Source organism: Poecilia reticulata, chromosome 3 (genome assembly GCF_904066995.2).
Source record: "Poecilia reticulata chromosome 3, P_reticulata-male-v2, whole genome shotgun sequence".
NCBI classification, from domain to species: domain Eukaryota; kingdom Metazoa; phylum Chordata; class Actinopteri; order Cyprinodontiformes; family Poeciliidae; genus Poecilia; species Poecilia reticulata.
In genome coordinates this window covers 13,770,880-13,796,819 of record NC_088832.1, presented here as the reverse complement: position 1 = coordinate 13,796,819, position 25,940 = coordinate 13,770,880, and the positions used below count along the sequence as shown (strand labels likewise).

The following is a 25,940-nucleotide window of genomic DNA, read 5'->3' as shown; positions in this document are numbered from 1 at the left end:
CAAAAATCCATTTTGATCATTTCCTCCTGAAACCCCTCTCCTTCCCCCCCCTTCTCGTCTCTCATTGCTGTGCCCTTCAGCATAATGTGGATACAGAGCCTCTCGGAGGCTTTTTAGGGAATTGATGGATAATCAGATGATTACATAGAAAATCTCCATTGAGGACAATCCTTCCCGACAAACAAAGAGAAAGCTCTTTAGTTAATAAATAGGCTGAGAGACAGACAGAGGGAGTGTGTTTGAGAGGGACTAAGTAAATCCTGTCCTAGGCTGACAGTGAAGAGCCAACTCTCAATCACAAATTTAGTTCATCCAATCTGCCCTTGTATGCATATGTATCTGTACATATGTGCGTATGGAACACATTCAGAACCAGATATTTGCATTGTATAAAGAAATAACCATTCATTTCCTGTTTAGCACCAAATCAGAATCACATTTTGATTGTTTTATGTCAGTTATGATTTAAAAAAATTGTCTTCCATGCCAGAACAATGAGCAAAAATAATATTTTAGAGAATTTCTTCACATTCAGTTTACATAAACTAAAACAGGGAAAGGTCATATGATAATGTCGTGACTTTGTACGCTTCTAATTAACCTTCATTTTAAATGGAGACAGCTGTGGGGTTTATTTTTAGGCAACACTTACACCACACTTCTCCTTTTATCATTGAAAATTCAAGAAAATCAGCCAATACATCAGGAAAAGAGCTGTGGAACGCAAAAAGGTCTGGCTTCTCCCTCAATAGAGTTTCTCAATGTCTGAAGTTGTCCTTTTTGTCTGTTCAAACAGTATAAATACCAGTCTAGACGAACATGTTTTGGTGTGAAATATGCAAATCAACCCCAGGACAACAGCAAAAGACCTTATGAGGACGGTACTTGAAGCTGGTAAGTGTGTCTTCATCTACATGCCTAATGATTACACTACTTCAATCAAATACAATGGGCCAAATTTCCACCAAACTATTGTGAGAAGCTTGTGGAGGGATATACAAAATGTCTGACTCAAGTCATATAGAAGAAACTTCTGTCAAATACTAACAACATATCTGTTGTGGCCATTTATGCAAAATTTTGTGAATTGTAATTGTTAACTTAGTTTTCTTCTTTGGGCAGTTAAATATATATTTAAGTTAGTTAAGAACCAAAATCTGTGTGCATATTCCTGCAACTTCACAGATTTCAAATAGCTTACAAAATCAGAGAATTTTTCAACACATAACCACTATAAATAATAAATGTTTGTTACATCTGTATTCACTGAATGCATTTGATTGCATGCTTCAAGCAACGTTATCTAATCAAAAGTTCTCATCGCTCCTCCGTCAAAAAACTGTCAAATCTGAGTGATTTGAGGTTGACCCAAGTCATGCAACATTTATATGTGAAAATGTAACAAAAATAAAAAAACACTGAAAATCTTGGATACCCATTATTTCATATGCCTTAAATGTTAGGGTGCTTAATTAACCTCACAGGCAATACCTCAAGCTGACAACTTGAAAGCTCTAATAATCAGTCAATGGAAATCAAAGTATAGTTTATACACAAATATGAGTTCTTTCCATTTGCCAGGATTTTTGGAATTGATTATCCACACAATTCAGGCTGACTTGAGTCTTATACATGGACAAACACAATCTGGCTGAACAAATAATACACAAATAATGTATTTGGCTATTGCTTTCTTTTATAAGAAAACTTTTCACTCACAAAAGAGGCAGAGAAACATACTGAGTTTAGTAATTCATAGAGGCGCATTTTTCAGAAACAACCTTCAGAAGCACTTTTCTATTGCTGCTTTTGGGATTTTCACGACAATAAAGAGGACTTATGGACCGTTCTTTCCTTAAAGCTGTTTCTTTTTACTTGCATTTCTGGGACGCCTTGATAATGTCAAATAGTCCACCTAAGGTTATGCCATAGCAACTCAGTTGGATGAAGGTCAGGATTCTGACTAAGACACTTCAAAACAAGGTCTTTTCTTTCTAATCATTCTGTTGATGCCTTACGTGTGTGCTTTATGTTGGGGTCTTTTTACGTCAAACATGCTGCATTTTGCTTAAGGTCAGAGAAAGGTTTACATAAACTGTTCAATAAAATTCTTCAAAAAACTGAAGGTCATCGTGTTCTTAAATATGAAAAACCATCAAAGCCGAGAGTCAAAACAAAGAACTATATAGAGATAAGAAATAAACATAAAAATCAAGAGATACTGACTAAATGCTAATCTGAAGTTCAACTGTTACATAAAAGCCAATCGGAGTGGAGCTTCAGTCAATCTGTGCCGAATGGCAGTTGATACAGGATGTCCAAATGAAACAGAAACAAGGCAGATGTTTATGTTGTAGCCAAGATTTGGCATGGTTTGACTGGACAGTATGGCCACAACAGTACTTTGGCCTGTTCACTAACTTCCACGGGAGAGCTAAATTGACTGGCACAAAATATTTTTAACCTTAAATACTCGTTCAGGCCTCTCTGCCTGATACAACTGCTCTGCCAGCCTTGGATTAGGCATTAAAACTAGCTTCTTGGCTCTCCAAAGCAAAACAGGGCAAAAAACAACTAGCAGGTAGATGCAAATTCTCGGCCAAAAGCTAGAGAAAATCTTCCAGAGAGAAAGGTGGGGTGTTGAGTAAGTTCATCGTTCTGCAGTTTTGTTTTTATAATCGTGAAATGTAAAATCAAGATCATCGTAAAGCAAGTGTAATTTCACCACATGCCAAAGTTTTGTTTTTTTTTCTCCTCCCCTTTTGGTCACGTTATTGCCATTTTGCTGCATTTTGAGTCACACCTCTTTACTAGGGGAAAACAACATTCTATTGGTCAATAAAATGCCTTTACAAAAATTTTAACATCAATTGTTATTTTGGCAACATCACAGCACTAATACCTTTTTGAAGACTGAAGCCCAACTCTCACCAGCAGATATTTGATGCTGTAAAAAAATATTTGTTCTCCTACATATTTACACAAAAGAGCTGTTTGAATGATTTTTATTTCAGGAAAAAGGCTATCAAAATCAAATTCGCCCTGTGTGAAAAAGTAATTGGTGGCCACAACAGCCATGAAGTGCCTGCAATCACTGGCAAAAACTTTTACATTGCCGTGGAGAAGAACAGACCTACTTTTCTTTGCATAATTGTTTTAAACCACTACACTTCATAAGCTACCAATCATGAAAAGGTTCCCACTGTTGGATTTTGTTTCTTTAGTGTGTGTTTGTTTTTGTTGCTTTGTGTTTTTTCCCTACAGCTGGTACTCTTCTCTTTGCAAAGCTTCCAGTCTCTATTAAGATTTATCTGAAACAGATATGACAATTCTGTACATGTGGATAATTTAACAAAGCTTCCCATCAGACTGTATTTGGTGTGAATTTTCTTATGATGGATGAACTTCTCTGATCTTTTAACCTTTAATGTTGGCCCAACGTTTGGATTTTTGGCTTATAAATGCACTATTAAACAGAATCAGCTGTTTTAAGTGTGTTGTCACGGTTTAGCATCTGTGCATTTTGTTGTTCAGATGTTTAGGGTTGTCACATAAATCCTAGTTCACACAATAATTTGTGCACATTATTGTGTTGCTTCACAATAATTTCTTCAAAGTATCTTTTTTATTTAATCATAAACAGAATTATAAACCCAATACCACACTACAATATAGATATCTCAATAGCATGTAGAAATTATTGATCTATATATTTAGCTCTTTAATTGTAAGTTTAATGAACTATTAAGATACCTACATGAATAGCATTAAGATTTTTGTAGTTTAGTTTTACTTAAACTACTGCCTTGGATCATGACTGTATAATGGACAGCGACAGACTGACTGGCATCTAAAAACATGTTCTCTTCATGTCTTGTAAATACACTGATAAAATTATTAGATCAGAATTGTGTTACTTAAAAGACGAGGACAGTGTGGTTTATACTCAAATTTCTTCCTTTTAATGTGTAATTTCACCTCATAGCTCAGAAGATGAAGTATGCTTTCCACCAACTGGAAGGTCAGTGGTTCGACCTTCACTGTATAAAATGTGTGAATGGGTTAATCTGGCATGTACCAGCCTGCACAGTGCTTTGGCTGGCCCTAACGACACAAGTAGCAAAAATGTCTACGTACAATTATGTGCAATCAATCAAATTACACACACATCTATTTTCTACAGATGTGGCTTTTTGTTCTTCGGAAGATAAACAGTGCATTGCGCGAAAACAGATGTCTCCTGTAATCCATTAAAATGAGACATGTTCGTTTGTTTGATAAATGAGAGTCATTGTATTTGAATGATCTCTAACACCATTTGTAACAAGATTGATTTGGCACACAGCTCTCTGTAAAGGCCTTATCTTTGCGAGGAGTTGACAGGCAAAGTAAATTGAACAGTCTTTACCTGCATTGACTTCCAGTAACCTCCTCTTCTTCTGCTGTCTCTCCTGCTTTTCACGCTCAGCCTTCTCCTTTGCGGCCCGCGCTCTCCTCTGCTTCTCCTCCAACTCCCTCTGCCTATAGTTCTCCTTCAGTGCTTGCTGTAAAGGAAGGGGGAAAAAAGTGATGAAAAGATGGAGAAAGAGAAAACATGACAGACTGCTAAGTTGGGTTAATTACAGTAGTGTAGGCCCCGTCAAAGGCAAAGGCAGCTGTCAAACCACACAGACGTCTTTATCAGGCACCATTAAAGTCAGATGACGCTTCTAAGGTGAACTGTCACTGTGGTCTTGGCAGACATAAAATGGCTTCACAACAGAGGCTTCCAGACGCCAGAGAGTCATAGGACTGCTGCAATAATAATCCTGCATTTTGCCTCTGGCTCCTTTTATAGACAAAACAACCGATCAAAGGGATCCCACAGCTAAATTTCAACATTGTTGTCTCCAACCCTTATTTTTAGGGGCAACAGCATCCTTCCTGGTACTCACTTATAGGCGAATGGTTCAAAAATAAATTGCTGAACAAATCGTTGTTCCTAAGTGTAGAGATTAACAGCATGTTCATCCTCACCTGGTTGCTAATGTGGGAACTTGTAATTGCAATGCTGATAAAGTGAGAGGTAACTTTCAAAAGTGTAACTACAACTGTGCAGCAAATGTAAACACTTTATTCTTTTAGGTTGTCTGAGTGTAAAACCCCTCTGAAACCCCAGAGTATTTTCAGTAACTAAAAAATTAGTGCCGATAAAAAAACAAAAAACACCAACAATGTTAGACAGTACCTCTATTCAATAAATAAGCTGTTAAACAAATATTTAGTTATATACATTTACAGATGCATATATTAAACAAATTATTGTATTTTTAATTATGAACATTTTCACAAATTTTATAATATAGATATCTCAATAGCATGTGGAAATTATCGATCTATATATATATAGCTCTTTAATTGTAAGTTTAATGAACTATTAACATACCTACATGAATAACATTAAGATTTTTGTAGTTGTTTAGTTTTACTTAAACTATAATTATAATTTGACAAATTATTCATAGCACGTTTAGCCTTTGATGGAGCTAAATCTCAATTATATTGGAACAAAATGGTTTTGAATTAAAAAAAAAAAGAAACATAGTTGAAGGTTGAAGTCTGAATAGCATTTCCATAAATGACATTATTTATGTACATTCAGCTGCTGGTAGCTGGAGGCCTTTGTGTGAGTGTAAAGTAAAATGACATTGTAAAATAATGCAAGACATGGTACACAAGCACTTCTACATCCAACCTGTCCAAGCAGAATGATACAGAAGATAAACGCCATACATCAAACCAAAGAGGAAACAGGCTCTGTAATCTCCATTGTTAAATTTCTACAATGTCAATAGCTCAATAATCCCCCAGCAAGAGATATACTGCATATGATTTAATAGAGTGGTGGCCAGACTGCCATCCTGATCAATAGCCTGTCACTGAAAGCAAGGAGGTCTGGGTTTTCATCCAACATCCGACTCCTCCCCCTGAATCGCCCCTCCTGCTGTAGTCACACAGCCCATTGTGAGTGGCACGTCCAAGAAAGCATAATAATGACGCCAAGACTACATAAAAGGATGTACAGTAAAAAAATGTAAATAAACACATGCTTTAATACTCTACTGTAGTTTACAGAAAAACTTAAGTGGCACATTTAAAAAAGGGATAGTTGTTTATTGATGCCAGCTGACAATCTCCAAATATGACTGCATCAAAGTGACCACTGTTAGAAATGGCACAGTCAACTCGAATTCAAAAACAGTTCAGCGTGATCAGTATAACATCAACAAGCCACTTGAAATGCAGAGAAATTGCAACCTGAACAAGACAAACATATAAACCTTACAAATTACCGCCCTTAACCTGTACTTCAAAACTGTGTTTTCTAAAGCTGAGGTAGGTAATTCAGCTATTGCATAATGCATACCATTAAATATCTACACAATATGGCCTCCTTTACATGTTAACTGTAGGTTGTTTTATCAGCAGATTGACCTAAAAGCACTGTGCTCCCCGTCTCTCTGGTAAAGCAGTAAGGTAAAATTAAAGATGAATATAGGTGCTCTCTGCCATTTATCATCAAGAGCACAGAAAAAAAAAAATACCACAGAGAATTGGAAACAACTTGGCAGAAAGCTGGGGCGTAGGTAAATAAAGAACTCTGTAAAATTTGGTGCAGAGCTATTCATCACTTTGTGGAACGGTCGAAAATTAGATTTTTTTTTTTTTCCATGCAATTCCAAACTTGAAGATTCATTATAGTTTACGACAAAGTGTGTAATCAGGGCCCTAAAATGTTCCTGTCATTATACCTGACACTTTAAATAAGGTATAATGACATACAAGCTTCTATTAAACCACAAGTCATGTGGGAATGAGTCTTAATATCAGCATGCTACAAAGTCTGTGTTTAACTTGACTAACAGTAATGAACAGTTATCAGCATCACAAACATTACTGCTAATTAGATTTATTACGTAATTTTATTTAAAGCAACTTGCAGTCGGGGAACACTGTCACATACTGATAAGAGTATCAGAGAAACTGAGGAGTTCAGTGTTTCGCTAAAGAATAATCTGACAGCACCACTGCAGGAAGCCAACATCTACCTGGAATCTGACCCGTCTACGGTTGAGGAACAGATCTTTATTTGCAGGGTTTCCCCCACTGTTTTATAAGCCTGGCGGGCCACCAGGCTTTACTTGTGCCCCCTCCAGTCTAAGCATCGTTTATTTATTTAAGTTTTTATAAAATGTTGCTTTTTTTTAAAGACTTTATAGTTGGTGTTCAGGTATTAATCTTCCAATCTTTCAATAACATAAATATCAAGTGATATTTTCAAATTTCCTGTCAACTTTAAACATTTTTTAACTCAAAAACATGACAGGTTGCTGGATGTATGACTGCCCCATCACCCAACCACCGGTTTTCTGGGAACAAAACCTTGATTTGGTTCCAGTAAAAGAGTATGGTTGTGGCAGCATCATGCTAAGGGGAATTATATAACTTGAGCTTCTGGCTACCTGACCCTCTGATTAGCTCTGCTTTATTCAAAATACTACCTTTCAAAACTGATAGGACCTAAAAGGGTTTATGAACAAGAATTGTGGAAATGTGTCTATGTACAAAGCTAGTAATTCTAACTATTTTTCATATTGAGGTCAAGGAATTTAGAAAATTTTAGAATTTAGATTTTGACCTAAAATGTTTACACACCTGCAAAAATAAAATGAGTTAAGTTCTCAGAACAGTTTGTAGAAGGGGTTTGAAATGCAAATGACAGTCTCCAAATTGAAAAGAAGGTATTACAGCTCAAATGACATGAGGAAGATGAATGCCAAATTACTGTGATTGAAGCTATTCAGAGCTCTATTTTTAACTATTTTCAAATGAAGGCCTCTGTGTCATAAATTTATCTCTGAAATGATGGAATGACTATTGGTTGTTCATGGCAACAATTTCTTCACAAGAGAACTATGCAATAAACGAGAATCTGATTTGGTACAGTAAAGCGGAGGCAAACACTAAGAGAAAGTGACAGAGGAGTCATTTAATACTGAATAGATTTTCAGTAACAATTAGGACCAGCTCACACCTACACACGCTTGCTAGTTCTGAAAATGTTTCCAGTGCTTTAGTGCTCCCCACCTTCTAAAGAATTATGACCTTAAACAGAGAAACAAAACCCTTATTCAAACAATTTTGTCAAAGATTTTACACATCGTCACTTATTAAGAAAAATGATTCATTGGTTACAATGTGTATCTTAATCCTTCAACTTGTCTCTGTCCTTTAACTAGATAGATAGCACCCAATGATTAGACCCAGGGTTTTTGTACTACACTAAAGGTTGAATGTTCGTCTTCATTTTGTGAGCAGCTTCAAAGATTAGCAACTGGAAAATGATTTAATGCAAGAAGTTTGAGTTGTTAAAGTTAAATTCTTTTTGGAACGCACTGCATATTCCATTTCATTCCTCCCATTCCCACATCTTTTTGTAAGTGAGTGGTTCTCATTATGTGATGCTCAAAGACTATTATTTCATACAATGACCAAGCACAGAAATTGCTTAAGTTAACATGGTTTACTTGATGATCTATCTAAAGTTCTCAAATCATATGCCACTCATCATTTTAGTCCAATAGTGCTGAGAGAGAGAAAAAAAAAATATATTTTCCTTCTCAAAGCTTGTGAAGATAGATTTTTTTTATCACCTTTTATAAGCAGAATGAGTGTGCTGGTGTACTTTGGTAAATGTTTGCCCTCTTGCCCTCTTCCTAGTATCTTATGTTGTTGTGCATATTGCCTTTTAGGGTTACAACCTTTAGACAAGAGATGTGTAGTCAACAGCCAATGACAATGTGCAGATGTGAGGACAATAAATATATGGCAATCAAGTTGCATCAGTCTTTCTCATCTCTGCTCTCAGTGTCAACAAGGTGGAGGTCTGAATAGCTGAGCCGCACACGCCAGGCATCATAAAGCAGAGCAGAGTAATCAGGTGTTCAAACTGAATGCAGCCATGTGGTAAAACCTTCCTGCATTACAAGGTGGAGGTGTCCCTGTCCTTATTTGTGCCTTAGAACCACAGTAGTCTCACAGCAGCATGACTTTCACTAAATTAGATTTATAATGCATCATTAACTGCGTTGTCTGCACCAACTCTGATTTTGTTATACTTTGAGCTAGTGGGGAAAAAGGACCCAAGTTAAAACACTTAGTACAATTTTGCACTTATTATTTAATGTCATTCTGAATTGGTCACTGGTCATTTTTGATCAAGAAATCCTCAGCATGTTCTCCAAGCTTCTGTCAAATCTGCTTACCTGATTTGCATTCATCAATATTTTGAGACTTTTTGTGCATTTTGTAATTTTTATGAAGAAATCCAGAAAACATTTATTTTCTGACTTCAAATTCATTAATCTCTCTTTTGTCAAGACATTCTTTTATGAACATGAAATTCTGTTAGATTTTATATATATATATATATATATATATATATATATAATTTAAATGAAAGAGAGAAAGAAAAAACAAATAACTAGCTCACTAAGATAACTGCCCTCTGTTTTTCTTCATCACTGCAGGTCTGCTTCACCATCCTCCTCTCCTGGATGTCCACTATTAGATACGCTCAATTGGATTTCTGTCAGATGTGCGGGCCTCGCCGTGGGTCTTCTTCCTACGGGTGACTGCACTTGCTGCATGCGTGCACAAGTATGTGTATGTCTTTGCGCTTCGTGTGCAAATAAAACCAAACTGAGCAGCTCCTCCTATAAAAACTGCCCAAATGAAAGGGCATTAACAAACTATACAAGCATGCATGCTTTCACGAATTTAATACACACATTCAAGGGCTCAGTTTGCTTTGGGGTTAGGACTGGAGACAACACAAAGCTATTAGCATGGGCCTTGGCACAGCGGGGTACATGCTGACACAGGTTTGACCGAGAGGATATGATGCGGAGATTTACCGTATGCTTGTGTTCGCTGACCTGGCCATGGCATTTCCCAAGACATGTCTGTGTGATGTGACAATTTGTACGAAATGCTGAGGGTGTAAGCTGCTTGTGCCTTGACCTATCACAGGGAAATAAATAGCTACCTTGGGAGTGTTGATCTTATAATGCAGGTCTTTATAACACTTGGCTTGTTCACCTTTCACAAGCAGAGTCATTAACCGTTATGTTTGGTCAGAGCATAAAAGCTAAAGCAGGACACAATGCCAAGAGATGGCACTAAATGGCTGAAACCATAGCCAAAGAACTGGTTTAATTTTACACACTTAATTAGTTAATAAAAAATTTACATTGTTAATACATAGGTCTTGTTAATTTATTTATATGTTAATTCAAATCTACACCAAACTAACCTATGCAAGTATTAAAAAAAAAAACAACAACAACTAAACACGTTTTTATCATTAACATTCAACTGTGAATCTTTCAAGCATAAAAATGATCTAAGGCTGTGGGAATAAATCAATGTGTCTACACATAATTGCCTCTAAAAATGTCTGAAGAAATTAGGGCTAGTTTCTGATGTTCCATTTTTACAATGTCGAAACTAAAAAAAGGGAATGAATTCTCTATTGCATGCTTACTTGAGCAAAAGTATATACAATTTATTGTGACAACTCTAAAGGAGGAGTCAGAGGGCTTATGTTCTGGCCCAAGGGAGTACATGAATTTTCCAAAATTTGGATAATAAGACTCAACTAAAAGAAGAAGAAAAACATCTCTACGGTATAAAAAGGGCATGAAATCCATTAGTGTCTTTAGGGTAAATGTTAAGTTTGGGGCAGTGCAAGAACTTTAGTCGCTTAATTAGCTACTAATTTATGTCATGTCCAGTGACCTATGCTACTAATCCCCCTGATTTAACACAGTGGGTCAGCACAAATCCAGACCTCAAAGCAGCACCACATAAATAAGTCTAAGGAGCAGAGCAATAATATAAATGCTCTGGCTGAGAGTGAACAAAGCAAGGCTCACATTGTTCTGCTTTACATATCAGAATATTTAAGTTATAGAATCAGACAAGCAGTGTTTGTGTCCCTTGTTTTATAATTATAGTGTAACAGCAGATTTTTCTTTTATATCTATCACAATACTGCTGAAGATTAGGATTGTTTGGTGCTCATATGCAAGCAGGACAATTCAGTAAAATGTAGAAACAACTTAAGGAAGCTGCAATCAACCTAAAGAAAGTGAGCCACTGTTACGCATTGACCGAGTAAATTGTTTTAGAGTAAAGAATTGTTTTGTCAAAGGCTTTCAAAATGGAAATACTTTATCACAACAAAACAACTCTATAAACATTACAAAAAAAGGAGCGGGGAGCTAAATGCGAAGGACTGCTCCAGTGTTTGACTTGGCATACTTACTGTGAACATGGAACGGAAGTTGCTGAGGTCGGTGAACAACTCTTCCACAGACGTCTTCTTGGGATCAACAGCAAAGTACTCCAGCAGGTTCTGATACATGGTCTCCATATTGCTGTGCATGATCGCCAGCTTTCCATACTGCTCCTGCGCCACTTTGCTAAAGCTGTAATGGGGTGTGTGTCAAGGTCAACAAGACATCCATCACATATTAAGATATTCATCAAGTGCTGATCAGAGGATTCTGTAGGTGGACAGCAAAGACGAAAGCATTCGCTGTGGTTTTTCAGGAAAGTGAGGAAATCAGTCAGATGTAAACTGTGATGTTGCCATTAGTGGCTCGGATACAGTCTGTCAGGTTGCTTTCACAGTGTGTTCGCACCCCTGCAGCCTACACCATCAATGTTCAGCTTCTGGCAAAGTGTCTTAATATATCTCACACACATAACTGCTAACATAAACTCAAGCTAAGAAAAAGGTAGCACGGTCAAATATGCAAAACACGCTGAAATTCTCAGCTTTGCTGCATAATGTAATATTTATGTAATTCTCACTTTCCTGAGGTTGTCATTTCGAAGCCCACCCAAAAGCTGCAACATGTGCTCACACTGACTATGTAAAACTTTTAAGCACCAACATGTCTTTGCATCTCAAAGCGATTTTAAAACAGTGAAATGATCCCTCATTAAAGAAAAACCTAATAACTACAGCAGCCTCCAATGGCCTTAAGTCGCCTGCCGGATCTGACTGAAAAATCTTCACAAATTCACCCAGGTGAGGCAAGGAAAAGGCTAACTTCTCATTCTTTGGCGTGTTTGTGTGCGGAAGGAGACAAATATTGTAATAGCTCTGTCAACGTGTGCCGCAGAGGTGTCAGTGTGGGAGCGAAAGCGCCGAAAAGCTCTGTGCCAACCATCAGGGCATGCAGTACTGTGGTGGAAAGCCTGACTCCACGCACACCTCTAAAATAATTTCTGAAATGCATATTCCTGTCTATTTTTTTCACATGCTCACCATTGTGAGCTGAAAGTCAAAGCTTCTGCGGCGTTACAAAAAAATAAAATAAAATCCACATCGCCGTCAGTTTCATATGTTTGAAAATTTCGGATTATGTTTCCTTGAAACATCCTGAATACGCAATCAACAACCTAATGGCTAACACTGTCACCTATTGGCTGATAAGAAGCAGGACTGTGAGTGTGGTGTCAGACAAGTGTGTGTGGGCAGCATTCTGGCTCTGATTTTGCACCTTCATTATAGCTCAATTGATGGACCTATTTGAGGTTTGGCCTCAGCTGAATCTGGCTGACGATGAGACTACCTATTCACAGCTGGATAAATGCTGTTCGATAGGCTCTCCGCCCAGACCGACTTGTCAGTAATATGTTTCCAAGCCAGAATGTGAGGAAATAAAGGAATTGGGGGGGTCAGAGTAGGAGGAAGAAGAAAAGAGAGGAGAAAAAAAAGCTAAGAGTTGAGGGTGGATAAGTGCTGTGGAGTGTAATATCTGTCCTCTTTTTGTTCCCCCATCTCCCGACTTCTTTCCTGTTCGAGAGAAACCCGCAGCTCTCCGCAACTCAATCTCAAGGCCTTCTTTCCCTCGAGATTTTCCACTTACCCCTTCCCCCCCACCCACCCGGTCCCATCATTCTTCAGTCTCCAATTCTCCATCCCCGTTCTGTTTTTGTCATGATCTGATCTGCCACCTTTACAAGCCCGAGCTCAGATTCAGATGTGTAACACCAGCCCCGATGACCCAGTAACTGTGTACTCAAGAGGGGCAAAAAGTGAAAAGGAGATTTTCACCTGAGACGTCCTGCAGCCTCTCATGTTTGGCCTGACAAAGATGTATTACTACTACTCATGACTCTGAGAATTTCCTTCAAACCGCATTGGCTGCAGGGTCATCTGCCATATATTTTAAATAGAAAGAATAGATTTTTTTACAAGGCTCGCTGTGAACAATAACAAAAACTTCTGTGAGATGAACTGAAAAACATTATTTGCTTTGACTGAAAACTGACATTCAGTAATGATCACAAGATGGTTATCATACAAACTACTTCTCAATCCAATGCTTCTAAGAACACTTGTAAACGGCATAACGGAGATGCATTGTTGTGATGACGTGCTGCGAGTCGGAAAGAGCAGGAACTTCTTGGAGAGACAGAGGCCAATTCCAAGGCAACACGTTGTGAAGTCAAATTTCTTTTAAATAATTAATTTTAAATGCTGTGTGTATTTGTGATACACAGTATTTTCATAACTGGAGGTAATAGTTACTTGATAGTGCTATTTTATTGCACAATGCATCTGAAAAATACATAACACTGCCCCTTTAAGCCCCTCGACGCGCCATGCAAGAACAAAAATACAACAGTGACAGTTGCTTGAAATTCATTTTGTCTGAGTTGCTCTCAAGTTCTCTGCTAACTACCTCAGCACAAGTCATCAGTGCCCCAGCCCCAAGGCTGTTGATCAAAACTACATGAAGGGGCCAAGGAACAGAGTGTATATTATTGAACACACCTGGCCTGAGTCGTACCTGTCAGCCTGATCCTGTAGAACCTTCTCAGAAGACAATGAATAATTTACCCTGCTGTCAAATGCACACCAGCTGTCAGCAGTGGACTGAGGTATCCCGAATGGGCAGCGGAAATGTGTTGACTCTGTTCACGCATTAGCGCTTTTGTTTCTGGATAATTAAATGACAATTCAATAGCATAATGCATTACCGCTCCTTAGGGATAAACAGTGTCTACTGTCACTGCCAGAGTTTAAAAAAAGTAGAGCACCAAATCTTCTCCAATCCTTTGCCTTTTGTTTGAAGTTGCATTCACTCTTAAGAACCCTTTGGAAAAAAAAAAAAAAAAGAAAAGAAGCTGAGGGAGAAGCTGGAATAGTGAGTTGACTATGGAATGGGATGTACTCATTACTTGCGCACATCATCATTGATAATGAAATGGAAATCGAGTGTGACCAAGGCTGAGGACGCAGCACATTCTTATCTTCCTATCTTCCCCCCCCCCCCCAATAGAATCTACACAAACTACATTATATATTCAAAGGATGTGATGGTGGAAACTTGGAGTAAGTCCAATTTATTGCATCTTAGCAATATTCTTCTGACCTCATTTATCATTTAATTTATTTATTTATTTATTTTTTGCATTTAACACACTGTATACTGCCCTCAAGCAATAAAGCATATGCATAAATGTGGAAAAAAAAAAAGGATATAGCCATTTTGGTGAGAAACATGTCGTTAGGGTCATCGGTGGAGGAAAAAGTCTCCAGGTCTCTCTCGAGCTGCAGCAGCTGCCTCTCCATCTGCCTGAGGCTCTTTTCCAGATTCTCTGCAGAGACTAAAAGACACAAGCACATATTTTCAGCCACAAACACGCACATTTATGGTGGTGGACCAAAAACAAACGTGATATAATGTGAGGAGACACAAGCAAGCAAAACAGGACAATAGAAAAGTCTGGGGGAAAACACACACAAAAAAAATAACAGAAAATGAATGAGAAAGCTGCCTCACATACAAAACACGATTATTATGGGTTCACGCGGTGCCAGAATTGTTGAGGGAATAAATAAAATACATACATCAGAAAATAAGAGCATGTATAAAGCCTATTTTTTTATTATGTGCATCTCATGGTTGTCTAAAAGTTGAATGCCCTTTCTGCATTGAAAAGAAAATTATGATTAGGCTTCAAGGTCTTTCATCCTTTGAATGTGTTTCTACCAACAGGTGCATGGATTTTACACCAGGAGAGGACAGGAGAAGGCTGAACCTAACTTTCTGTTACCTTGGTCATGGCTGACACGTTTAGCTTGTGAGTGAATACAGCATGTGGCTTAAATTACCCTGATTAAACCTTGCTTCACAAAAAAAACATAAGCTGCTTAATCTTAAGTAGTTTCACATTTCCCTTGATCCTAATAAACGCTTTACGAAAAAAAGAAAAAAAGAAAAAACAGAAGAGAGTAGCTTAGCTTCTCTTTGACTTCATGACATAAACCCCCTTTAGAGATGAAAACCCACTGTGCTAGATGTTAAAAAAAAACTGAGGCCTGCAATAGCTGATGCTGAACAATTTTTCTTCACATTTTGATGACAAGAGTTGATTTAGTCATTTAATTGTGGGCAATGGGGAGAATCTAAATAAGCACAAACACATTTAAGTTTCTAGATGGCACAGGAATAAGAGCAGGTGGGACTTTCTGTCCTCAATTATAACTGAGAAAATGACAAAGCGGAAACAACAGGATTAGAGAGTAAAGGAAACTAAATTTAAAGCAGTGAATACATCATACCACACATGTACTTGCCAAATTATTCACACACTCTCCTCTGTAATGTACTTTTTTCTCTTGTTTTCAGTCTAAGCAACAATTTGACTGTGTACCATTTCTTGGTAAAAAAAAAAGAAAAAAAAGAAAAGAAAAAGTCCTGGCAAAAATGTCATTTTTTCTGTGTTTTGGTGCATGTTTTAATCCTGTGAGCAGCCATTCAAAATACCTTAGCAATATTTTGTTTGTGCTGCAGAGAATTTGCCTTTTCTAGGCTTAAACCTAAAGTACATTCTTCTTATTACACCCGTTCAGCAAGCCTGCGATGGTTTTATGATTACTTTTCCCCTATAAAAGAGAAGATTGATTTCTAGAGATACTTTGGTTAAGTAAAGATCATTAATTGGGTGTCATAGCATCATTAAACACTGTGCGTCTGGTGACACAAAGACACCAACAGACAGAAAACCTGGCTAAAATAATCAAATGATTAATAATTTTTATAGTGACAGTAAATCCATCCACCCAATATGAAAATACTGTACTCCTTCACATAGTAAAAACTAGGCTCTGTTACACATCTGTCCTTTCACACATCCTAATTATGCAAACTGGAAAATTAACTAAGACATATTAAAGTACATTGCCATGGAAAAGTATTCATACCATCCTTTTGATGGTATGAAACAATAGTTGTGCTTGTAACTACTTCATGTTACAAGCACAACCTCCACCTTAATCAAATAATTAGTTCATTACTACGTCTCTGTGCCACTGAGCTGCTTGCTGAAGTGACTATTCAGCCATTTGATATTCATCCAAAATTTTCAGAGGCTACAGATGACCCAAGGCCAGGCAGGGGTTCTCCTTAGAGACAACGGCACTAGATAGAGAGCCAGAACTATGGACTGGAATGCTTTCATTTAAACTATATGAATGTGTTAGACTGGACCTGAATATAACCAGACATAGATATAGCTAATAATTTTTTTTATGGTATGACCTGAAAGTTCTATTCACAAGTGCTCTCCAGTAAATCTGACTGCGTTTCAGCTATTTTGTAAAAGAGAAAAGTAAAAAAAAAAGAGAAAAAAAAAAAAAGAAAAAATATTTTAAGCTTGTAGAAACATCTCGAAAAACCCAAAGTAAAGCAAAGGTGGTTCTATAAAGTACTGACTCAAGGAAGTTTAATACAAAGCCACCACCAATTATATAAAAAAAAATAATGATAATTTAATGCCTGCTTCACAAGTATTTGATGTCACGCATTAGTCTTTCATATAACATCATAACAGAATATTTAATTCTGTGTTTGAAACATTTCAAAATACAAAACAATTTCAAGGGCTAAGAATGCTTTTGAAATACACTGTTTATTCACCGGATGCCTGAATTTAATATATTTTCTCATTAAATGTTTCAGCCAGTTGATATTTTCAGTCATATTAAACAGCGAAAGTTTTAGTAAACAGCCTGCTTCTTTACCTGCTTTTTACCCCGTTCACTTTTTACTCTCTGCATTACCTGGCAACCAAATCTGACTGAATAAGGTGTGGGCAGAATGAAAAGTGGAAGGTTGCCAGACAGCAAGTCCGTTAATAGAAATGATTAAAGCCCGGTGAGATGACGCTGTGACTGAGAAAAGAGCAAAGGAGGGCGAGACAGAAAGCAAAAACAGACAGGGATCTCCTCTTTTTCTCTGCTTCACAAGCTAATCTGCAGGCTTTTGTGATGCGCCTCACTCTCATGGAAAGACATGTGAGCAATGACTGACAGAGAGGTGACAAACGTGGAACTATATGCTTCAGGAGGAAAACCTACTCGAAGAGCAATGGTGGCAGCTGGAATGTGTTGCTAAACAGGAACGAATGCCCTTCAAAGCAAATGTTTACCATTTAAACATATGTTTGAAATACAGAACTGAAGCATTGATATTTAAAGGCTCATCCTGTGACTAAAACTAAATACAAGGAGGGGGAAAAAAAGACAAAGTGGTGTTTGTGTATGTTTCATTCTCTCTCTGACCAGGCTGTTGTTGCCTTCTCATTCTGAGCATTAAGGCATGAGTGATTTTTATGGGCACTGGGACCTGAACGCCTCTAGAGTCCAGAGAGGTTGCAGACAGATATAGGGTGTTTTAGAGGAATAATAATTGCAGTATTTGTAGAGGTCAAATTCCCCATTGACATCCTTTTATTACTCTGTCAACCTGCTGTGCAATAAATGAGACAAAGAGAGGAGCACACAACTACGCATATGCGCAAAGAGCCATATTAAAGACACGTCCACAATAGATCATCTTTTGATATATGGAAATTAGGAGAGTGTAGAAATGCAGATCTGCCCTCTGAGGCCAAACCCTGTCAGACAAGTGGGACTAAACTGATGGAGCCGGAGGCTGTGGATGGGAGACCTATATAGAAAACCTTCTACATGCTAAACATCCAAGATACTGCAATTCTTAAGAGCAAAGCAGCCTCTGAAATGTAGCGGAGAAAGCCCCTTCCATATACTTTAAACCTCCGGCTCATCACTCAGACGGCATGAGGTGGAACTACAAAGCAGAGCTTGAACAGCATATTAAACAGCCACATCAATGTCGTCGAGTCCTCACATAAGTCCTTAATGACTCTTTAATGCAACAAGACGCTGGAAACAGAACTTCTATATTTTTTCTGTGTAAAAATTTATGCAAGAATGTCTCTTCCAAAAAAACAAATGAGCATCATTTCTACAGCCAAAAGGTAATATGTATATTTCTAAGATGAATTAACCAGGTGGAGCCCATTAGTTGCTTTCAACAGTCGCCTGCTTTGCACTAACAGTTTAAACAAAGCACCGCTCAGCTGGCCAAAGCTGCTGCTGTCTGTGTGTGTTTGCAGGGGAAAAAGAAAAAAAAATCGGAAATAAGAACAGAAAGACTGAAACCAAGAACAAGAGCGAGACAAGAAGGGAAGGACCGACAGACACAGAGGTGTTGACAGACAGATAAGGAGAGATTCATGGGAAATGACAGAAGCAGCAAAAAAAGACTGTTTCTCACTGTCAGGAGAAATAATGATTCCAGAGCTGAGGAGACGAGAGGGGAGCAAAAATAAGAAGACAGACACGAAGCGACGCTGAACTAAAGTACAGTTTTGCCTCTGTGAGAAGTGTGGGGGAAACGAGGGGCCGCGTTACATGCATATCTGAAAAGTAGCACCTTCGGAGCTGGAACACAAATCATTACTGCTACCTCTACCCAACCTTGTTTTCATGCCCAAGTAAGCTCTTTGGTTAGTGTCTATGAATGTAATGCAGCCTTTCAGCGTGTCTACAGTCCTCTCAAATGGCTGTCAGAATTAATGAAAAAGAAGCCACTCAAGAGCCCCGTTTGAAAAGAAATGGGATTTGTGTGTCTGAATACGAGATGTGGTGTAATAAGACACTTAATGTGAGCATGTCATAATGGTACAGAAACAGAGAAAGACTGTGACAGAGAAAGAACACTCCATCTATACAGATGTAAATACACTCAGCTTGATGTCTGTAAAGCAGACGTCACACAGTCTGAGGAAAGATCCAAGAACTGTGCTTCCCATTGATCTCAACCTTGTACTTATTAATCTTGGTCTTGTGGACATGCAGTCTAGTTGGGAGAAATAAACCCACAACAGGGGTGTCATCATCTACCGTTTTCAAAAAAAAAAAAAATTAAAGAAAATCTAGAGGGGTCTTTATGAGAGAGTCCAAACAATGAAGCCACACAAATTATCCCCCTACGTTTTCTCCTCCTCACACTTTTCCTCTCTCCCTCCCGCTGGGACAAGAGCAGTGGGTAAAAATCGTCTTTGGAGCCGGGTGGAAACATGCTGTGACGGAACAACCTCGCACACAAACAAACACAAACTCCGCACAGACTTCTGCTCGCCGCTGCTGCATGAGAGCCGCCTATAGCAACAACGAACAAAGAACAAGACCGAGTCTCCTTTGACCACCCAGTCAGCTCTGCTTGTCTCTGACCTTTACCGTACTCAGGAGAATCGGACCAGACTAAAAGCACTTTGAGTGGAGCCATGTTTGCGAGAAGAAAAAAAAAAAAAAGAAACGCCAAATCGCGTTAAAACCAACACAGCAACTCCAAACGTGTTCAAAAGGAGAGAATTGCTCTTCATCTCTGTGGCTGACATAACCTGATGTATTTACTTGGAAAAAAAATAAACCTCTAACTTGTAAACGTGCGACAGCTGAAGATTAATGCTGGTATCAAACAGCGGAGCAGATGAACAGTGTAGCGTGGATCAAACAGTAAAATAATAAAATGCATTGTTTACAGAATCAACAAGCTATCTAATTCTAGAATAACCCCAAGAGATTTTTACAAAAGAATAAAGCTTACAGAAAACAAAAGACTTGCTGAACAAAAATGCTTTGTTTCAGTGTAGGTAGGTCATTCTGTTTCTGCATTATGCAGTTAAAGCATACAAAAGACTCCAATTACTCTAAAATTGTCATATACAAAACAAAATATGCCGCGTATTTTAATAATATCAATCCGTTTCTTTTGTGTGAGCCAAATATAATAGTCTAAATCTTACTGATTATACATATTTTCCTATATGGCAAAGTTAAAAAAAAAAGTGTTGAGGTACCTACCATCAGAATTCGATTAAGCTAAAATATCACATACAGTATCTCGTTACATTTTATTAGATTGTTCCCATTATTTTACTCTACTTTTCCCTGTTCAGTTGTCACTATTGCTTATACCAGGCTTTGACGGCTAATGCTCACAATGGAACATGGTGCTTGTGAGTGTTTACAGTAAATATATACATTATCAGTGAGTTTTTAGATGTAATAACATCGGCAGCAGCTTAAAATAACATTTTGGAAAAAAGTAAACAAATCCAGAGGGCTTTCTTGATATACAAAACTACAAACAAAGAAAAGTAATGTTGATTAGTTCCAAAAAAGTACAAGTATCTTTGACATTTAGTGTTAGAAAGTATGTCTTAAAATATAGTGTACCTCTGCTTGCTCGATCCACGTGCTCCAGCTCATCAACAAACGTCAGCACATCAGGAAACTGTTCCTCACACACTTCTGCTAAGAAGTGCAGTAATGTGGTCTTCTGGTCTGCAGACTTTGTATCCTTTAACTGGTAAAACACACAAAAAACACATAAAGTTACAAAGCTTCTAATGGATGAAGTGAATGAAGCAACTTTTTTTTAAGAGAAAATCATAACTAACAAAAAAGCAAGATTTGCTAAAGGACAAATATGTTCATAAAGTGTGGTCAAAGGAACATTACATAACTTTATGCAATATAAATGCACTCAATTGAATTGAAATTAATCTGATGTTTATTTAAATGTGAAATGCTCAGTGAATAATTAAGTATAGAAGTTATAAATTAAGTCTCACATTGCCTTGTGTTGATGTACATAGCATGTCTTTTTTTAACCTACGTGTAAATCTACATGCTTCCATTTGTCTGTCACTTTGTTGCATGTTAAACCTGGATTTTCCCAGAATTACGAGGTAATTCTGTTCTACTTTATTCTATTTGGCAAGTAAACCACAGTGTTAATCAATTAAAATGCAACAACTGTGACAGGACCATACTACACTCTTATTCTGCTTTTATTTTGTTATCCATCTGTAGCAACACAGAGGACAAGTAAACAAATAAATCCCTCAGTGAAACTAAAACATGCATTTCTTCCACTAATGTGGTATCAAATGAAAAGCTACTTTCTATACCTGCAAACGAATGCCAGCTCTGCACTATTCCTGAAGTACATATTTTTGTTTATTTATGTTTCTTGTCAAAGTGTCAAACAGCTAAGACATAGAAACTGACATGCAAATCTTCACAGAGAGGTCAGGAAAGAAACTTATGCAGGAAAATTTCTCCAGGCTGTCAGACTCTGTATTTTTACAGGCTCCAAATGACAGAACACTGACGTTAGCAGGACTGATATAAATGCCCCTGCAGAATGGTTCTCAAAATTCTCCCCTTGTAAAACAAGTTTTGAGGCATAGTGAAACTGAGACAATGTTACGTCATTTCAACACTCTTTTCAAATATTTATCCAGCAACACAAAAATTTAAACAATTACTTTAAAATATGAAATAAAGAAAGGTACAACTTCAGTTTCATGAATTAAACTTCAGAAACTTTTGCTGAAGCACTTTTCGATTAAACTTCAGTGTTCAATGTTCTTTGGTAGTTGTCTACCAGCATTTCACATTTTACTCACTGCTCCTTCTTTCATATTGTGAGATCATCATTTAGTCCTCAAGTGAACCAACAAATTTTCGCTGTGATCCTCAAAATGCCAGCTCTCTAGGAGTTTTCGGGGTCTAAACCTTTGGGCAATTGTAGCCAAATCCCGACCAGTTTAAGCATGAGTTACGACATGGTACCTGTTCTTCAAATTGAGTTGAAATTTTTGTCAAAGTGGCTAGGCTAGATTTATGATTCATTCAATCAACACAATGCAAAGCAGACCCTTTAGTTATCAGGGTCCTCTCCTGTGGAACCAGCTCCCCATTTTAGGTGTGTGACTGAACTGAAAGGACTTTTTTGTAAAGTGCCCTGAAATTAAAAAGAAACAAAAAACAAAAAGAAAAGGTGTGATCTGGTGCTGTATGAATAAACTAAATTTTAATTGAAGCTTGAATGAAAGGGTTTGTGACAAAGTACTAGTTCAAGAATGTGAAATTATTTGGCAAACTGCCATAGCAATTTTCATTTTTATATATTTTTTTGTATCTAATAAATATGTTTATACTTGAATTATACAGAATATGTGTTAAAAGGAGAAAAATATATTTTTAAATGAAATATGTCAGTGTTTGCACAATTTTGAACATCTATTATATTATTACCTTAATATAGAAAACACTGAAATATTGAACTGAAAAACTCTCCCTCACTTGACGATTTGATGCGGAGAAGGATGCAGTCCAACACAGATTAAAATCTTCCATAAATGATCAATTGAGCTGGCAGAGACTGCAAAAGGCTGACATTTGACTCACATTATTTTCATAGTCATCAAATCTTTTCATGACCCCTTGTGACTCATCATGGGGGCACTGTCGTCCTGGGAGAGACCAGTTTGCTCAAGACAAAAAAGTTTCATCAAAGGAAAAATCACTCTGAGGAATTTTATATTGATTTGCACTGACCCTTTCCCCAAGGGGATAAGTGGACCCAAAGCAGGTTGTCATAGAAAAAAAAAAAAAAAAAGATATATGAAAACGGAGGATAATAGAGCAATGAATTTTCCAAACCGTATGGGTCTGGCATTCAAGGTTTTCCTTTGATGTGTCACTGCTATGTCTGTGTATAAATTGGCTCCTTTTTAGTTTCTGTTTTCTCTGTCCAAAGAAAAAGGAAAATCACAGTGTGAGAGCTTGTCACGGCAGACGTGTTTGCTGCAGCAGACAAAAGTTGTCAGACTCGCCATGAATCGCTGCAATTTCACCCACGACATTAGATGGCAGTATCTGTTGGGTATTATAAGACAAAGAAAGTCATGTTTCGACGACTGCGTGATAAATGTTAAGTGTTGACAGTGCAACGGATGATTTTATATCTCATACTTATGCGGCAGATGCAATTTCACAACATGATGACCTCCCCTGCACTCGCTGTGTCTCCCTCAACCGCACACACAACAATTTTTCAATTTCTCTGATAAATTTCCATCATTGCTCTTTTACAGTCTAATTCCAAGATGCCTCTTAGTATCCCTGCTGTGCATCCCTCCTGTGGAGTGTGTTGCTGTGCATCTCTCTAGGTGATCTATTGGTAGACAGCAGTGTACTCAGACCCGCTGGGTTTAATCATGTTTGCATTATCTCCTCTAATCAAACATTCTCATCTCTCTTTTCATTTCGTTTTTTCCTTGCTTTTTTTCTTCCTTCCCTAAAAGCTTCAATGGCTCACTCACAAAAGGTCCCTCTCTGAATTTAGATGGATGGTAATCATAGATGACAATGTAAACATTTTTTTTTCTTTTTCCAGCTGGGCTGGGTGCAATTTCCCTGTGCTGTGAAGTGTGTCACAGTATTAAGTTGTCAAACTCTGGGGGAGGCATGAAGGTGATGCCTTCCTCTACATATTGTGCCTGAGACATCGACTCGCCGTGGTCAGACAACATGTCAGCGTGATGAAAAAAGAAAAGAAATCGACACACTGGAACAGTGGCGTTAAACTGAGTGGAAGACATAATCCACAAATAAAGCTCTGTTGATTGATTATGTTATTGTTCTGCTAATGTTTCTAGTCCATCAAATATGCAGGAATCCACATTTGGCAAATGCGCTGGTGTTTATACGAGCATAAGCATCCAAGTCTAACAGGGCAAAGAGGTGGCAGTGACAAATGGCTGCGGTGGCTGTTACTGTGGAAACTGCAGCGCATGTGCCAACAGCTTTAATGTAACCACTGCAGGAGTTTCTCATCCAAAGATTACACCTTGTTTTTGTCCTCACTATCACACGGGGATACTTGGTGCTCATTCTTCATCACAGAGGTATACCCATAGGCCATGTCTTCATCCATGAAGCGCTTGGTTAGCCCCGAAGGGTGTGTGTGCTTTCAGAGGGACTGGACAGCCCCAGCTATCTATTGTGGGCAGAAGAATACAAACTAAACATGGCCCTTATTTTAATGTGTTTTGATGAATGCCAACTGATACGTAAACCTTGTCTTGTATGTTTACGTGGTCTTGTAGGCCTGACTGTGATAAAACAAATGAAAATCAAATCAGTGACAACAGTCAATCCTTCCACTAACACTGCCTTGCAAAAGTAGTAAAACACCAAGAGCTGTGCATACCATTATATAAGAGATATGCAAGACTACATCATTTTTGAAAGAAAGCCATTTTCCTTTGCAGTTTGCTGCAAGTCATAAAGGGGACACAGCCACCTTACTAAAGAGGGTGTTTGGATCAGACAAGACAAAAATATAACTTTTTTGGCCCACATGCAAAACACTGTGTGGTGGATGGAAGAAGAAATTCCTAAATCTGCAACAAACTTGAGACTGAGGTAGAGGTTCGCCTTCCACCTGGATACCCTAAACATGCAGCCAGGACAACTATGGAATGTATTAGATTAAACTTAACATCCTGCATTAGAATGGCCTAGACCTAAATCCAGTTGCAAAGGTTTGGCCAAACTTGAAAATTGAGCTTCAGTTGTATTGAAAAGAAGACACATTGTTTGCCTCCAGGTGTGTAGTAAAGCTGGTAGAAATAAACCAAACGACTTTCAGCTGTAGAATGCAGCAGAGTGTGTTTATATGAACTAATAGCCCACAGAAAGGATACAAATGTCATTTGTGCTTTTTCTATTTGTAAGAAAAAATCCACAAATTGTTCTACTTTTTAATTTTTGCATTCACAAAAGTAAGGCTTAGCCCAAGTGACACCGAATGTTGCAACTTTGATAATTAATATTTACATTTCAAAAATTCCATTGGTAGAAAAAAAACTTATTTTACCTTTTACCAATTCATGATTATTTTGTAGTCTTACTTCTTCCCAAATCAAAGCTGCTTTTCTAAACATATTACAGGCCAGAATAAAGTTTGCTGCAGACCAGAAGAGGAGCCAGGCAGGCCATTTTACATAAGGCTCACTTCATGTCTGTCAAATCTTTTGTTATTGCTACTCCAGGTGTGCACCTGCAAACACAGCTGTATAAAATCAATATGCAGTATCAGGAGCTTTATTGAACAAGTGTCCCTCATGTTGAACCAGTGTCAATGGGGTTAGAAAGAACTGTGAATGTGGGAAAAAACATATGTAGAGGTCAGTATTTACCTTGCAAAGGGAGCTGAGGTCAAATCCATATGACTGGGCATTTCGAGAGCCCGCATTCATGTAATTTCCCAGCAGAAGCACCAGTTCCAGCAGGAGGCCAAAAGCGCGGCTCTTTCTGACCTCTTCACATGCTGCGTTTACTGCCAGGATGCCTGGTCGCAGGTTGTTTACATGCTCCTCAAACTGGAGTCGGAAAAGGATGTGGCTAAGGCGAGGTCGGAGTCGCTTCATGCTGCTCATCTGTGACAAGAAAACACATGCATTAATAGAAATAGAAAATGGATGTGGAAAATCTGAAGGAAACCAGGATAAAAAAAAACAAAACCACTTCAGAAAACATACTCAGACTTTCAAAATATCTACAATCACATTTTTGCCACTTTCAACATTTAGCCGATCTAATTTAACGCACATTTATGCAACCTGCATACAGGAAAGTGTTGCTA

At 37.9% G+C, this 25,940-nt stretch overlaps 1 protein-coding gene across 4 annotated transcripts in view; it reads right to left on the bottom strand.

Annotated features, from left to right (window-relative positions):
* Positions 1–25,940, bottom strand: part of LOC103461982 (protein diaphanous homolog 3) — a 163,367-nt gene that overhangs the window by 64,191 nt on the left and 73,236 nt on the right. For all 4 annotated transcript variants that reach the window (XM_008404411.3, XM_081605120.1, XM_081605119.1 and 1 more), the window contains 5 exons: positions 25,495–25,734; positions 20,675–20,804; positions 14,606–14,730; positions 11,369–11,533; positions 4,409–4,544 (listed from right to left, as the gene is read on the bottom strand). In XM_008404411.3, the coding sequence (XP_008402633.2) occupies positions 4,409–4,544; positions 11,369–11,533; positions 14,606–14,730; positions 20,675–20,804; positions 25,495–25,734 (796 nt within the window). The remainder of the gene's footprint in view (positions 1–4,408; positions 4,545–11,368; positions 11,534–14,605; positions 14,731–20,674; positions 20,805–25,494; positions 25,735–25,940) is intronic.